At 34.8% G+C, this 12,814-nt stretch overlaps 2 protein-coding genes and 1 long non-coding RNA gene across 3 annotated transcripts; 1 reads left to right on the top strand and 2 right to left on the bottom strand.

Moving 5' to 3' along the window:
- Positions 1 to 2,450: 2,450 nt before the first annotated feature.
- On the bottom strand, positions 2,451 to 2,844 carry LOC132042285 (short-chain dehydrogenase reductase 2a-like). The gene has a single exon (XM_059432876.1). It carries the CDS (start codon positions 2,837 to 2,839, stop codon positions 2,582 to 2,584), a length of 258 nt encoding a protein of 85 aa, XP_059288859.1. The 5' UTR covers positions 2,840 to 2,844; the 3' UTR covers positions 2,451 to 2,581.
- Positions 2,845 to 2,846: 2 nt separating this feature from the next.
- LOC132042286 (short chain aldehyde dehydrogenase 1-like) lies at positions 2,847 to 6,417 on the bottom strand (the record flags this gene model as incomplete). Its single annotated transcript, XM_059432877.1, has 2 exons — positions 6,380 to 6,417; positions 2,847 to 3,180 (listed from the first exon to the last, which is right to left on the bottom strand). Coding segments are annotated over exons 1-2 (372 nt in total), but the record flags the coding sequence as incomplete, so codon positions are not given.
- A 4,454-nt stretch (positions 6,418 to 10,871) lies between these two features.
- LOC132042287 (uncharacterized) lies at positions 10,872 to 12,287 on the top strand. The gene is made up of 2 exons (XR_009411422.1): positions 10,872 to 11,830; positions 11,931 to 12,287. It is a non-coding gene; the product is annotated as an uncharacterized LOC132042287 (long non-coding RNA).
- The last annotated feature ends 527 nt before the right edge of the window (positions 12,288 to 12,814 follow it).

The raw sequence follows: 12,814 nt of genomic DNA, 5'->3' as shown, positions 1-12,814 counted from the left end.
CCGATATCCGGGGCTCCGGGGCTGCATTTCGCATCAATCCTTACCGGACGTTGCAATTATCGTCGTAACGCCAAGACGTATCGACGGTGGTCAAAGCATATCATGTCGGAAACGTACATTCCGACGCAACCCGAGATCATTCACGACAGTCGTGAACATTTAACTTACCGCAGCTTTTCGGAGGACAGATGTGATAAACATACCCGCACTATACGTACGTATATCGTGAGGTATTGGGAGTTGTGGGCCCACTTCGCACAAAATCGAGATAACATACTGATTATGAGCATTCGTACTTTAACTTCTTTTTGGTACAAGACCTTTATACTTACTCATCTATTAAACATACTAAAGCTTAAGTACATAACATGCTTATATAACATAAATCGAATCATAAACGGACTTAAGTCAAGAGCGGAGTTACCTCAAATGCATATCATATCATAACCTATTGGCTCTAAGACATGCCATAAAAGAAAAGATAAGCCTTACATACCTGCGCCGCCTTGCTAGCCATACTTGTTCATCCCAACTTGCTCATCTACATTCAAAGGATCCATATGATCATTAGATTCATCGACTTGTGTTTGCCTTAATTCTTCATACAAGTTCACTTATAGGCTACCGAAATTTCGGAAGATTTTCCTTCCGTAAATGCACCGTCCCGAGAATGGCTCTACCAAGTCAACATACGTAAACTGACCCAACCCGCCAATCCAACAACAATACTAACAATCATAATAACAATATCGATAGATAATTTCAAGATGTCCAAACCAACATCCAATCTTACCCGAAACCTTCCAACTTCGCTAGAAACATTCATAACACATTTTCTACTTTCAAATTCATAAACTATGTAGACAATTCCATACGTCTTCAACAATATTTTCACAATTTCAAGGAGCTATATTAACCTCACATTAATTCTCCAAACAGCCCACACGGTTTTTAACTTCAACTTGATCATTAACCTTCATTTTCACATCAAAAATTTCATAATGACAACACCCAAAACACTAGGAAACATTGGCTCAATATGGTGCCCCAAAATGTACCCATACACGGCCAACATCCAACCACAACACAACGATCAAAATATTAAACAAAATCCATCCATTTGTTCTATACAACACTTAATAAATTTAGTTCATCATTTCCACACCAAGGCAGCCCTTATTCTGCCACCCCCTTCACTACACTCCATTCATGATTTTTCATATATTTCCATATACTATAACATGCACAATTCCATGAACCTCATTTGTTTCAACACATTACAAAGAACAACCAAAACACAACACAATCACACACACGTATGTACGGCTACCTCTACTACTTCACACATAACACCATATTTTCACAAACTTCTTTCATTTCTACATTTCACAACATATACAAATCATGCACAACACATGAAAAATGAGATTGGACCTTACCTTTCCTCCCCTTCACCTCCACGGCTAGCTTGCTCCTTTGTACAAACCAAGATTTTTTCTTGCTCCAACAACTACTCCACGACGACGAGGGCCTCCTAATTGGTAAGAAAACATGAAGCAAACAATTTTGTGATCCCTTTAGGAGGGGAATGTTCGGCCGCCCTCCTTTTTTTGCTCTTCCTTTTTTTTTTCTAACTTTCTTTCTCTCTTTCCCTTCTCTTAATTAAAAGGATGACCACCTTATATATATATATACTTATATATAGTATGTGTAGGCACATGCCCTCACTCTAGAATTTTCTCTTTTTTTTCCCCTTCTTTTTTTTTTTAGATTTTCTTCAAAGGATGACTTAACATCCTTTCATGCAAGCTTTGTCCACATGCCTAATTGCCCCCCCCCTTTTTTTTTCGGCCAATCATGGCCTTTCCATGAAATTTCAAGACTTTCGTGAAATTACTATTTTGTCCCTCGTTTTTCCACAAAATTACCATAATGCCATTTCACAAATTTCTTTGCCCTCGCCTTCCTCAATATTTCCACACTAATAATACTTTCCAACGACTACAGATTACAACGGAACCGAAAATGACCTTGCGTTAAACTTCCCGCCATTGTCTCGAAATATCCGAAAGTGCAAAATGAGGTGTAACACCACTTTATCCATAAATTTTTATGCCTAATCTTAAGATAACTTTGTGAAGGAATTATCAAAGTATGCCGGATCCGACATACTTATGCCAAGTCCGCCCTGCAAGGCATAAGTATGTTTTAAACCGCATAACTTTAGTAATTCCTTAACAAAAGTATGGATCCGATAGCGAAATTTAAACTCGCTTGCGAATTTTTTTTAAAATTTTGCCTCGCGCGGGGTTCGAACCCAAAACCTATGGCAGCAAGGGCAAAAATTTTAAACATTTCAAATGAGGGCAAAATTTAAAGACCACCCCAAAAGAAGGGCAATTCTGCGAATTGCCCACTTTTAAATGAGATAAATTTGACGAATCAAAAAGGGGTGCCAGTCCAAGATAAGATCAAAGAGTAATATATTCTAAATTACCATTGTATAGATAAATGGAGAAACGATTACTCAAAGGATAAAATTTACACAGAATGAAGTTAAAAAAAAAAAATGAAAAAAAAACTAATCTAAAAAGGAAAACCACTCATCTAAGACTGCCATCTTCCTAATACCTTGTTTGACAGCAATATTAGCAGTAATATATCCACCATCAATCACAAGGTTAGTCCCCCTCATGTACTTTGATTCATCACTGGCAAGGTATAATGCTGCTTCTGCAACATCCTCAGCCTCCAAGATTGTCCCTTTCATGTTTCCAATTTCAGACACAAATTCCTCAATCTTTTCCTTTTCCTTAATTCCCGAACAAGTCCTTAACATTGGAGTCCCCAAAGACGTTCACGTCAAATACGCTTTTGAAATTTTCATATTCGGATTTCAGGATGGTGGAATCGAATTTCCCTAGAATTCCAGCATTACTGAACATAATGTACTTGGAAACTACCATGTCTACTGCATTTTCGACGTCTTTTTCCACTTTCACATCGGAGGGTATGTAGGAAGCAACTCCCTTTTTGCCTATTTCTTCAATGATGGATTGGCCAAGATCATCCTGGATGTGCACAATCACTACTTTTGCACTGTGTTTGATGAAAAGTCTTGCAGCGGCTTCACCGGTTCCACTAGCACCACCCGTTATGACGGCTACTTTTCCTTCAAGCCTGATACAATTGACCAATTAAAGCAATAATAAGAGTGAACTTTAGAGGCAAATCTAAGGCAAGTTACGTAGGTTCAATTGAACTCATTACTTTTGATTAGAGCTATGAACTCCCTTCATCCTATTTTATGTGGTATACTTTCCTTTTTATTTAGTTCAAAAAAGAACATTTACTTCCTTATTTCGAAATAATTTAAATTTAAACCTTCTTATTTCACTCTTCATGAGTTGATTTATAGCCATACAAATGTGTATGACCTGTTTTAAGACCAAAACTATTAAAAGTTTGTTTTTCTATCTTAATGTTTTTGCACAATAAAACACCATGTAGCGCCCCCTTTTTAGGAGGGTGCCACTTACGAATCAAAAGCAAATTTCATACCTCAACGTTCAAAATAAATTCACTCAATAAGACATTCACAATAATTTAGTAGCGAAAATAGGCCCATAAACAAATTTCAAAGTGCATACCTAAGTGTGTCACGTGGATTATATGCAAGTCCCCCAACATATGCAAAATGAACACGCTCGTGCAAATGTGATCTTCTTTTAAGCTTCCAAATAGTCTACCTCAATAAAGGTCCTTAAGTCTCCCTGAGCATCACCTACGACAAACTATCGCTAAGCGTGAAGCTTAGTGGTACATAACTTAACTAGCATTTCGTTTCAAAAAGAGACACTAAATTAGAGCACACAATAAATTCTAGGAATCGGCTTGTCAAAATTATCATAAAGTACATAACGATAGTATAATGGTTTCGAGGAGATGAAATATCAACAAGTTCTAAATCAAGGTACCATTCCTTCGTGAACGTAAGTATCATATATTCAAATAGTTAAAGATATCAATATTCAAAACCTCGCGTATCAAGAAGCTTTCCAAAGCAATTCCAAGAATTTCCACCCTTTGGTAAATTTGTAGTTCACTATGAATCAAATATAAGTGCAAGAAGTAAGTTCAAGACGTAAGCTCATTTGAGTTATAGCCAAGTAGTTAATCAATGTACGACACTTTGAGAGGGTCACTAAGCCATAAGATAATTCAAAATACTAATATTTCAAATACTAAGTGTCAAGAATGCTTTCAAGTTTCAAATACCGAGTCTCAAGAATGCTTTCGAAGCTTCAAATACCCAAAGGTCAAGAAGGCTTTCGAATCTAATTCACGAACGTCATTTAGTTAGTTAATTTCGCCAACGCATACTTCATGCTATCACATCAAGCACTATCAAATATCAAGAAGGACCGAAGCCCATATCAAGAGGGACCGAAGTCCATATCAAGGGGACCGAAGTCCGTATCAAGGGGACCGAAGTCCAAATCAAGGGGACCGAAGTCCATATCAAGGGGACCGAAGTCCATATCGAGAAGGGTCGTCACCCAATAATCAAGAGAATCAAGAGCCATGTTGAAAGTGGCTTTCCACTCGTACTAAAAAATGGACGAAAACCCATCGTCAAGACGAAATGCAAATCCAAGGTCAAGATGGGCAAGATCCGAAATCAAGGGTCGTCACCCCATAATCAAGAATGCAATAATGCTCAAGCAATCCGTATGTGTGGGCGAATTAAGTCGTCGTACGAAAATGCTTCATAAAACACCAATGTGATTTTAGCATACTTGAACCTCAATTTACAAGTCATACTCTCAATGATCACGTTGCCATATTGATGTGTCTCAAGATATTCTTCACAACCCCACAAAGCAAATAAACTATCCAAGTAGCACCAAACTCAATATGCCAACAAATTTTACGTGGTTATTATTTCACCAAGATTAAAGCTTCTCACAACATCTCCAAACCAAATAAATTGAAAGCAAAGTTCAAGTTTAGGTGCAAACCTTAGAGCTTTAGAGCTAAAGCTCAAACAAACGTCAAGAACTTATAAACCTCCAGGCAGCGATCAAGTAGATATGTCGACTTCCTTAGCCAAATTTTCCTTAGTTTGTACAAGAGTATATATATGCCTTAACACGCAATCAAATATCTAATTAAGTTCAATAGTTTCAGCACATCAAAACTACCCACAATATTAAAAATCACCTTAAACTGCAAAAATAGAATTTCGGACAGTTCTACCGTCTTGTATTGTCGCCAGTTTCGAAGGAGTAATTGGCAAAAATAGACTTGGTGGCCTCAATTAAAGTTGTATATATATGTCTTAGGGTCTTAGGGAAATTCGAATCACTCCTATATCAATTTTATACAAAGAGATATGCTCAAAATACTAACAGCAGTACATGCAGGTTTTTGCAAAATCTTAAAATCTGGGCAGCACCATGCCCTGTACTTCTTGGCCCCTTTTCGGTGGATACAAGCAAAACTGGGTTTTAGGGCCTGAACGAAAGTTTTAGGTATATGAATTAGCTTTCCAAAACATCTTGAATCACTCAAAACGGAGCTTTACACAAGGAGTGATGCTAAAAATACTAACAGCAGTCCAATCCAAAAACGGTTTGAAACTTACCTTAATCGCGTGGAGTTGTTTGGGGCTCCTCCAAGGAAATTCTTGAGGATTGATTTAGTAGATGAATGTTATGAGAGGAGAGAAGTTTCTAGGTCTCCTTTGTCTAGAGAGAAAACGAAATTGTGGAGGTGGGAGGAAAAATAAGAGACAAGGGATACTTATCTTACTTAATAAGATTTGAAGAAATCAATAAAATATTTTGTATCTTCCTTGAGAAGTTTGCAAGAATTTATTAAAATGAATCAAGTATCATACTTGATAAGATTGCAAGAATTTAAATAAAATAATCTAAAAAGGCTTGCCGCTTTTGTAAATATCCATCTAATCCATCAAATAAATTACTAAGATAATAATGGGAGTATTTTACATACTACACCATAACACCTCAAACAAGTTTCAAATGTCGTCAAGTCCATATTCGCGAAATGTGAAGTACCATATGCCCTTACTATCAAGATGTGGTCGGTTGACAATTCAAGTGTTAGTAAAAATTTCGGGGTGTTACACACCAACACGTAAATTGAGACTAAGGTAACAGATATACATATACAAAAAGACATGTAAATGTGTATGTACAATAAGATCACACTCATCTTAAGTTCATTAATTCTGGATCTTGGATTCATTTACGATGAACTCTCTAGTACTCAAAGGTATACAATTGAACAATCATGGCACAATCATGTAGGAAAGGAGCCCAACATTAAGGAAAATCTAAGAAAATAAAGGTACCTTTTGGCAATGGAGGAGATGGAGGCCATGGAGTTCATCTTCAAGTGTTTGATAATGAGGAAATTAAAATATTTTTGTTAGTGAATTGTATTTGGGGGTCTTACTCTTTGTGCCACACTGTTGAATTTTTAACGTCCACTTGAAAGTTGACAGGATTAGTTGGAGTAGTAAAGAAGTTAATTAATTTTTTTTTTTTTTTTTTTTGGCCAATAGTTTAAATACTTTAATACATTAGATTTGTATGCATGATGCATCGCGCACAGCTATGAAGATTGTAGGTAACTTTCCTAACATTTGCTTGTTATTCGCAATAATATTTGAGTAATTATAAAAGAGTCAAGGTCGTCCAATATAAATTAAATAAATTAGTTTAGACCATTGATATTCATATTCATCTAAATTATAGGTTTTGGATTCGAGCTCAGAGAATGAAAGAAATCCTTACAGAAAGTGTTTCCCCTTTTAATAAATTTTACGCAGTGTGAATCTAGATTAATTGTGACCCCAGAATAAACACATGACACTGGGATGAGAAAAGAAAATGATTATATCGAACAAGTAAATTATATTTTAAAGAAATTACATGTTTAAGTCAACTTCTCCTCTGTCGGCACTGATGCTAAGATACTCTGTCTGATCCTATTTACTTGTCAATTTAATCTATTGCATATTTTTTAAAACATTAATAATAAAGTGAGTAAATTGTCCTTATTTATTCTTTCATATCTCAATATTATAATTACTTAATATTTTCTTGAATTTTTAAAGCAAGCATAAATTGAAATAACTATCTTTAACAAAAGTGATAAGTAAATAGAACAGAAAAATATGTTTAGCTTGTTACTCTTTCTTAATATGGTCTTCTCTGAACAAGCGCCAATCAAAGTAGAAACTTGAGGGAAAAAAAGAAATGGAGAAGAGTTGAATCTCCAAAGGTTTTAAAGATCATCATATATCATATATCATATATCATATATATATATATATATAAAAGCAAATTCTAGAATTCATGATGCGCGCTCTCCTGCCTTAATCCTATTTATCTAATTTTCGATTTTTACACTAATTCCGTTAATTTCCGTTTATTTATCTAATTTCCCGAATTCTGCATTAATTTCCTAAATTCTTGCCTGATATGTCTATTGGGGATTTAGATATCCTTTCTGAAAAGGCTCCATTTATCCCTGAAACGACGCCCCATTTTCTTTCTTTAAAATTTCGTACCCTTTCGCTTTCTTTTCACCCGACATTTTCTACCCAGTTCCTATCATTTCCTTTTTAAGGCTGCCTACAAAAATTAAAGTACGTACGTGGAAAAATTTAATACTTATCAGGTGGGCTTCGGAAACTCAACCGCCAAATCTTAGCACTATGATTATGATATGAATTGACAAAACGCCCCTGCTGTTGGTCAGGTAGTAAATTTTTTCCATTTGGTCCGATATTTATATGGAATGGTGTAGTGTGCGGATTTATTAGGAGGAGCAAATAAATGAAGAGTTTATCTTTGTGTAGGGGAAGAGGACAAACAAGTAAAGACAAAAGAAACAAGTACGTACATTTCTTCTTCTTTTTGTCCTAATCTAAAACTTTTGGATTTGTGTCTTAATTTTCTTTTATCACTTTTAAATTTCAATCCTTTTTTCATTCTTCTTTGTTGCTTTATTTTTTATTTCTCATCTCTCTAAAATAAATACAAGAAAACTTGAAAGATACAAAGAAGAATATACTGTGTGTATGTGTCTGTATATATGTGTAAGATTGGTAAGATGATGTGACATATTTCTATCATCAAAAAACAAATTTGTATTTTTTCTCCTTTTTCCCCCCACATTTTGCGAAAAGAATTTTAATTAAATTTGTTATTTTTTACTTCCCCTTATTTAATTACCCCTTACTTAAGATATCTAATATGTGAAGATTAAGGGTCAGACATATGTATTAATTTAGTGGAGTATTTCCTTTTCATCTTTTCTCAAATATCTCTAATTAGTTTGGTTTTTGCTATCTTCCCTTATCTAAAGTTCCCTAATTTAAAGTCACCTATGAGAGGCCTTTGAATTAGCAAATGTCTTTTGATATTTTGTATTGAAGAAACACACGGCTTTTTGGGGCCAGCCGTCTAAATTTATTGTTATGATTTGATGAGGTGAAAAGAAATAAATAAACAGGAAAAGGGAAAAATAAGGGAAAATAAATAAGGAAAACTGTGATAGAAATTACAGCTTAATTACACAGTTGAAAAACAGTGCCGAAATTATTGTCATGCTCTCCCTTTGTGTTAGTTTCATATATGAAACTTTAACTACCTAATGAAGTTAAGATCAAATTTAATCATAAAACAAGTCCAAGTACAAATCACCTATTTATAACTGCAAGAAAAATGAAGTTTCCTAAAATGTATTTCCTCTTCTTTCCATTTTCAAATAATCAAAGAAATATATCTAAATTTGAATGCTAAAATTTTCTGTTTATAAATCTTATCTTAAAACTAGAAAATGATTAAAATTTGTAAAAATTAGTGAAAAAGTAAAAAATTATGTGCCTAAAAAAGCTGTTTGTCTAAGAATATATTTTTTACTCAGCTAATTACTTGAAATGTAGATATTATATTTTTGAGTGAAGTATATCCATTATGAGATTGTCTTTATATACTCAAATTATATATGAATTACATCACTCAGATATAAAGATTGATTTAAGTGAGTAAACTCTCCTTTTAGTAATGAAGAAGCAAAAGAATAATTTTGTTGAATCAAATTATTGATGATGCTTTAACGAAGAAGCACAATAAAATCAAATTATTGATTATGCTTTAACGAAGAAATACAATAACATATGGTTAATATAGAAATTTATATGGTGATTCAGAGCTAATATCATTTTTTCTTACAAAATACGTCTTCGTCAAATTGGTCATATGGAAAGTGTTTGAGCTAACCGAAAAAATAATGAACCATAATTTATCCAATCTATACAATTATAAGGAGAACCTTTTTAACCTTCATTTATCTATTTTAAGGATCCGCGGTTAAGCATGCAAATTCACTAGTATATATATATATATATAAAAGCAAAGCCAAAGGCTCACCGATGTGGCATATCACAAATGGTGGTTGGCACTTTCTTTTTTTTTTAATTTTGAGTGGAGAAAATTATTTTGGTACTTAAAAATTAAAACCCCCACTTCAGAAACACCTCTTTGCCCTAAGCACAATTAAACTTTTCTTCCCCCATCCCCAACGCCCCGCACGGCACAGTGCAACCTTCACAGGTATGGTTCTCCACCCTTTCTAAACCACTTTTTGTTTATTTTATATTGCACATCTTCCCTTTGTTTGCGTTTAAAATACTGCACAATCCTATTCGCTCGAATGAAAGAAGAAATTTTTGCCGTAAATTGTTTTACTCTCTTGTCTCTCGCATTATTTTACATACTATTAAATATCAATCAAGTCGAATAGAACCCAACAAAGAAATATGGTCACCGAAAACTACTAATAACCTGCAGATCCGTAGATAAAATTGTGCACCAAGGCGTCTTCGTTTCAGTAACTTGGCTTCCTCGAAAAGTTAGATGACAGGATATTTCAGTCGCATTTAAAACTTTTTCCCTTTAATATGTATACATTTAAGGCTTTGTTATTGCTTTAGGTTTGTTTCAAATTGAAACGCCGATTTTTGACCCGCAATATCCGTGACATTTATAGTTGTTTTAGTTTCCGCAGTCTCGTGACATTTAGAGTTTACTTTGCTTTCCGCATATCCCATGTGTATTTGGTTTATATTGTACTTCCCCCCTTTAATATGTATAATTTAAGGCTTTGTTATTGCTTTATGTTCGTTTCAAATTGAAACATCGTTTTTTGACCCACAATATCCGTGACATTTATAGTTATTTAAGTTTTCGCAGATTCTGTGACATTTAGAGTTTACTTTACTTTCCGCATAACCCATGTGTATTTGGTTTATATTGTACTTCTCCCCTTTAATATGTATACATTTAAGGCTTTGTTATTGCTTTAGGTTCGTTTCAAATTGAAACACGCTTGATGCCCCCCAATATTCGTGACATTTATAGTTATCTTAGTTTCCGCAGATTCTGTGACATTTAGAGTTTACTTTACTTTCCGCATATCCCATGTGTATTTGGTTTTTATACAATACCTACCCCCCACCCCCCCCCCCCCCCCCCGCATTGTCACCTTCCGGTTAGAGATTTACAGTTTATTTTCCTTTGCACATAGACCATGTGAATTAAGTTTATGCACGCGCACTCTTCCCCGTGCACACATTAATTTTCACATCACACACTTCTTAAATAATTTTGTACAAAAGAATCGATATCTTTTCTTTCCTCGACTTAAGTTAGTCGATTCAAATTTCAGCTTACCATCTTCTACCGTATAGGTCCCTTCTAAAGATCTAACCGGGATTCGCAGTATGAAAGTTTCACTTAATGTGGATACACCTTTTTGTAGGATCTGTTACTACTAATTTCAAGTGATAGGCTTTCGAATATTCCCATTAGTTGGAACTCTTTTCGAGCTCTTACACTTAACTTTCATTAACAAAGCCGACTTCTAATGTGGATACACCTTTTGTAGGATCTGTTACTACTAATTTCAGGTGTTAACCTTTCGAAAATTCCCATTACTTGGAACTGTTATCGAGCTCTTATGCTTAACTTCCATTAACAAAACCGACTTCTAATGTGGATACCCCCTTTTGTAGGATCTTTTACTACTAATTTCAAGTGGATGGCTTGTGTAAATTCCCATTACTTGGAACTCTTATCAATTTCTCATACTTAACTTCCAGTTACTAAACCGACTTCTAATGTGGATACACCTTTTGTTGGATGTGTTACTACTAATTTCAAGTGGAAGGCTTTTGCTCTTGATTATCTATTTGGCTCTACCAAATTGATTTTCCCTCTTCCTTGCTTAGCATTGCTTCTACTTTTTTCCCTTGCATCCCTTCAATATTATCTACTCTGAAGTTTTCTTGGAAGGTTAGACTCACAATATGCCTTTCCGGTCTTGGTCTTATTGTTAAATTAGTGGCTCCGAATTTTCATGCCCATGATACAAGACTAGGTATTGCTTTCATTTTTCCCCTAATTACACTTATGTACTCTGTCAGTACTATTTTCCCACTTAAAATAGTAGAAACAGATTAACAAACGCATAGAGATTTAGAGCTATTTTTGATTTCCGCAAATAACATGCAAATTTTGTTTATATACGATAATTTTAGCTTTCAAATATTAATTTTCACACCACATACTTCTTGCTTAATTTTCTTCAGCAGCCTGACATCTTCCCACCCCCTTGTACGACTTCCTTAGGTGGATACTGCACAGTTACCATCTTCAACCGCACATTATTCCTGCGATGGATACCCCAACAACAGATCCCGCACAACAGCTTCCACCAAAGAAGTGTCCAGGTAAACCCCCCCTGTTTGCTTTAGTAACTTTACTACTTTGTTGTTTATCCCAATTCAAATCCCCTTGATCTTTTCATACAATTATTGTGCTACCTCGAAGCCCCAGAGATCTGACGTGCCCGATCTCACAATTGCGGATTCAATATCTGAGGAAAAAGCAGGAACACTTAAGAGCCCAACTTTATGGAGGAGTTCTCTGTCATCCCGCAAAAACCGAATGACTCCGCATATATTTGTTACCGTACTAACTAAAACTTATATTATCACATGTATTATGTCCTCCGATGGCCGACCATAATTCAACTGTAGTAGCTTATTAGACAACAATATGTACAAAGCTCCCGTAGCGAAGATATCTAATTAATCATTCCTGCAGCCTTTTACTTATTTTGTTGGATTTCCAATCTATTTATGTATGAATAAACATGATCTAATAAAGGGAATTCTGTTGACTTTATGTATTTTACGTATCAATAGATGTCTACCTGGTTTCTACATTAGATCATTATGCATTAACACCAAATCGCTCTTTAAACCTTTTGGTTATTTTATATAAGTCGTTTGTCAGGGGTGATATACGTGAGTGCCTCCATGTAAGCAGAAACAAATTCTTCAAAGCTTTAGTCACGTGGATTGTCGGCTTAACCACGTTAAGAAATTCTACTCTTTGTCACTAAGTATTGGTTTCTTTCTTTTACCTTATTCCAAGTTATGTCCACGGATAGCAAGCAAGTTTGCCACTAAAAATACTATCCGTGGTGGATTTCTTGCCTCCCAAACTCGATATCCAACATCCGTCATTGTATCCTTCATGGAATAGAATTTTGCAAATAATCATACTACAAACATATTAATAACTTAAACCAAAAAATAAAACTAACACTTAACAGTTTTAGAGTTAACAGTTGTCTTCACAAAATCTCTATGTGAATTTGATTTATATACGATACCATTTTTGTTTGCAAATATTATTTTCCGTATTGA

This window comes from Lycium ferocissimum, unplaced genomic scaffold (genome assembly GCF_029784015.1).
Source record: "Lycium ferocissimum isolate CSIRO_LF1 unplaced genomic scaffold, AGI_CSIRO_Lferr_CH_V1 ctg14499, whole genome shotgun sequence".
Classification (NCBI taxonomy): domain Eukaryota; kingdom Viridiplantae; phylum Streptophyta; class Magnoliopsida; order Solanales; family Solanaceae; genus Lycium; species Lycium ferocissimum.
The sequence above is the reverse complement of the archived record's forward strand: the minus strand, read 5'-3'. Positions and strand labels throughout refer to the sequence as shown.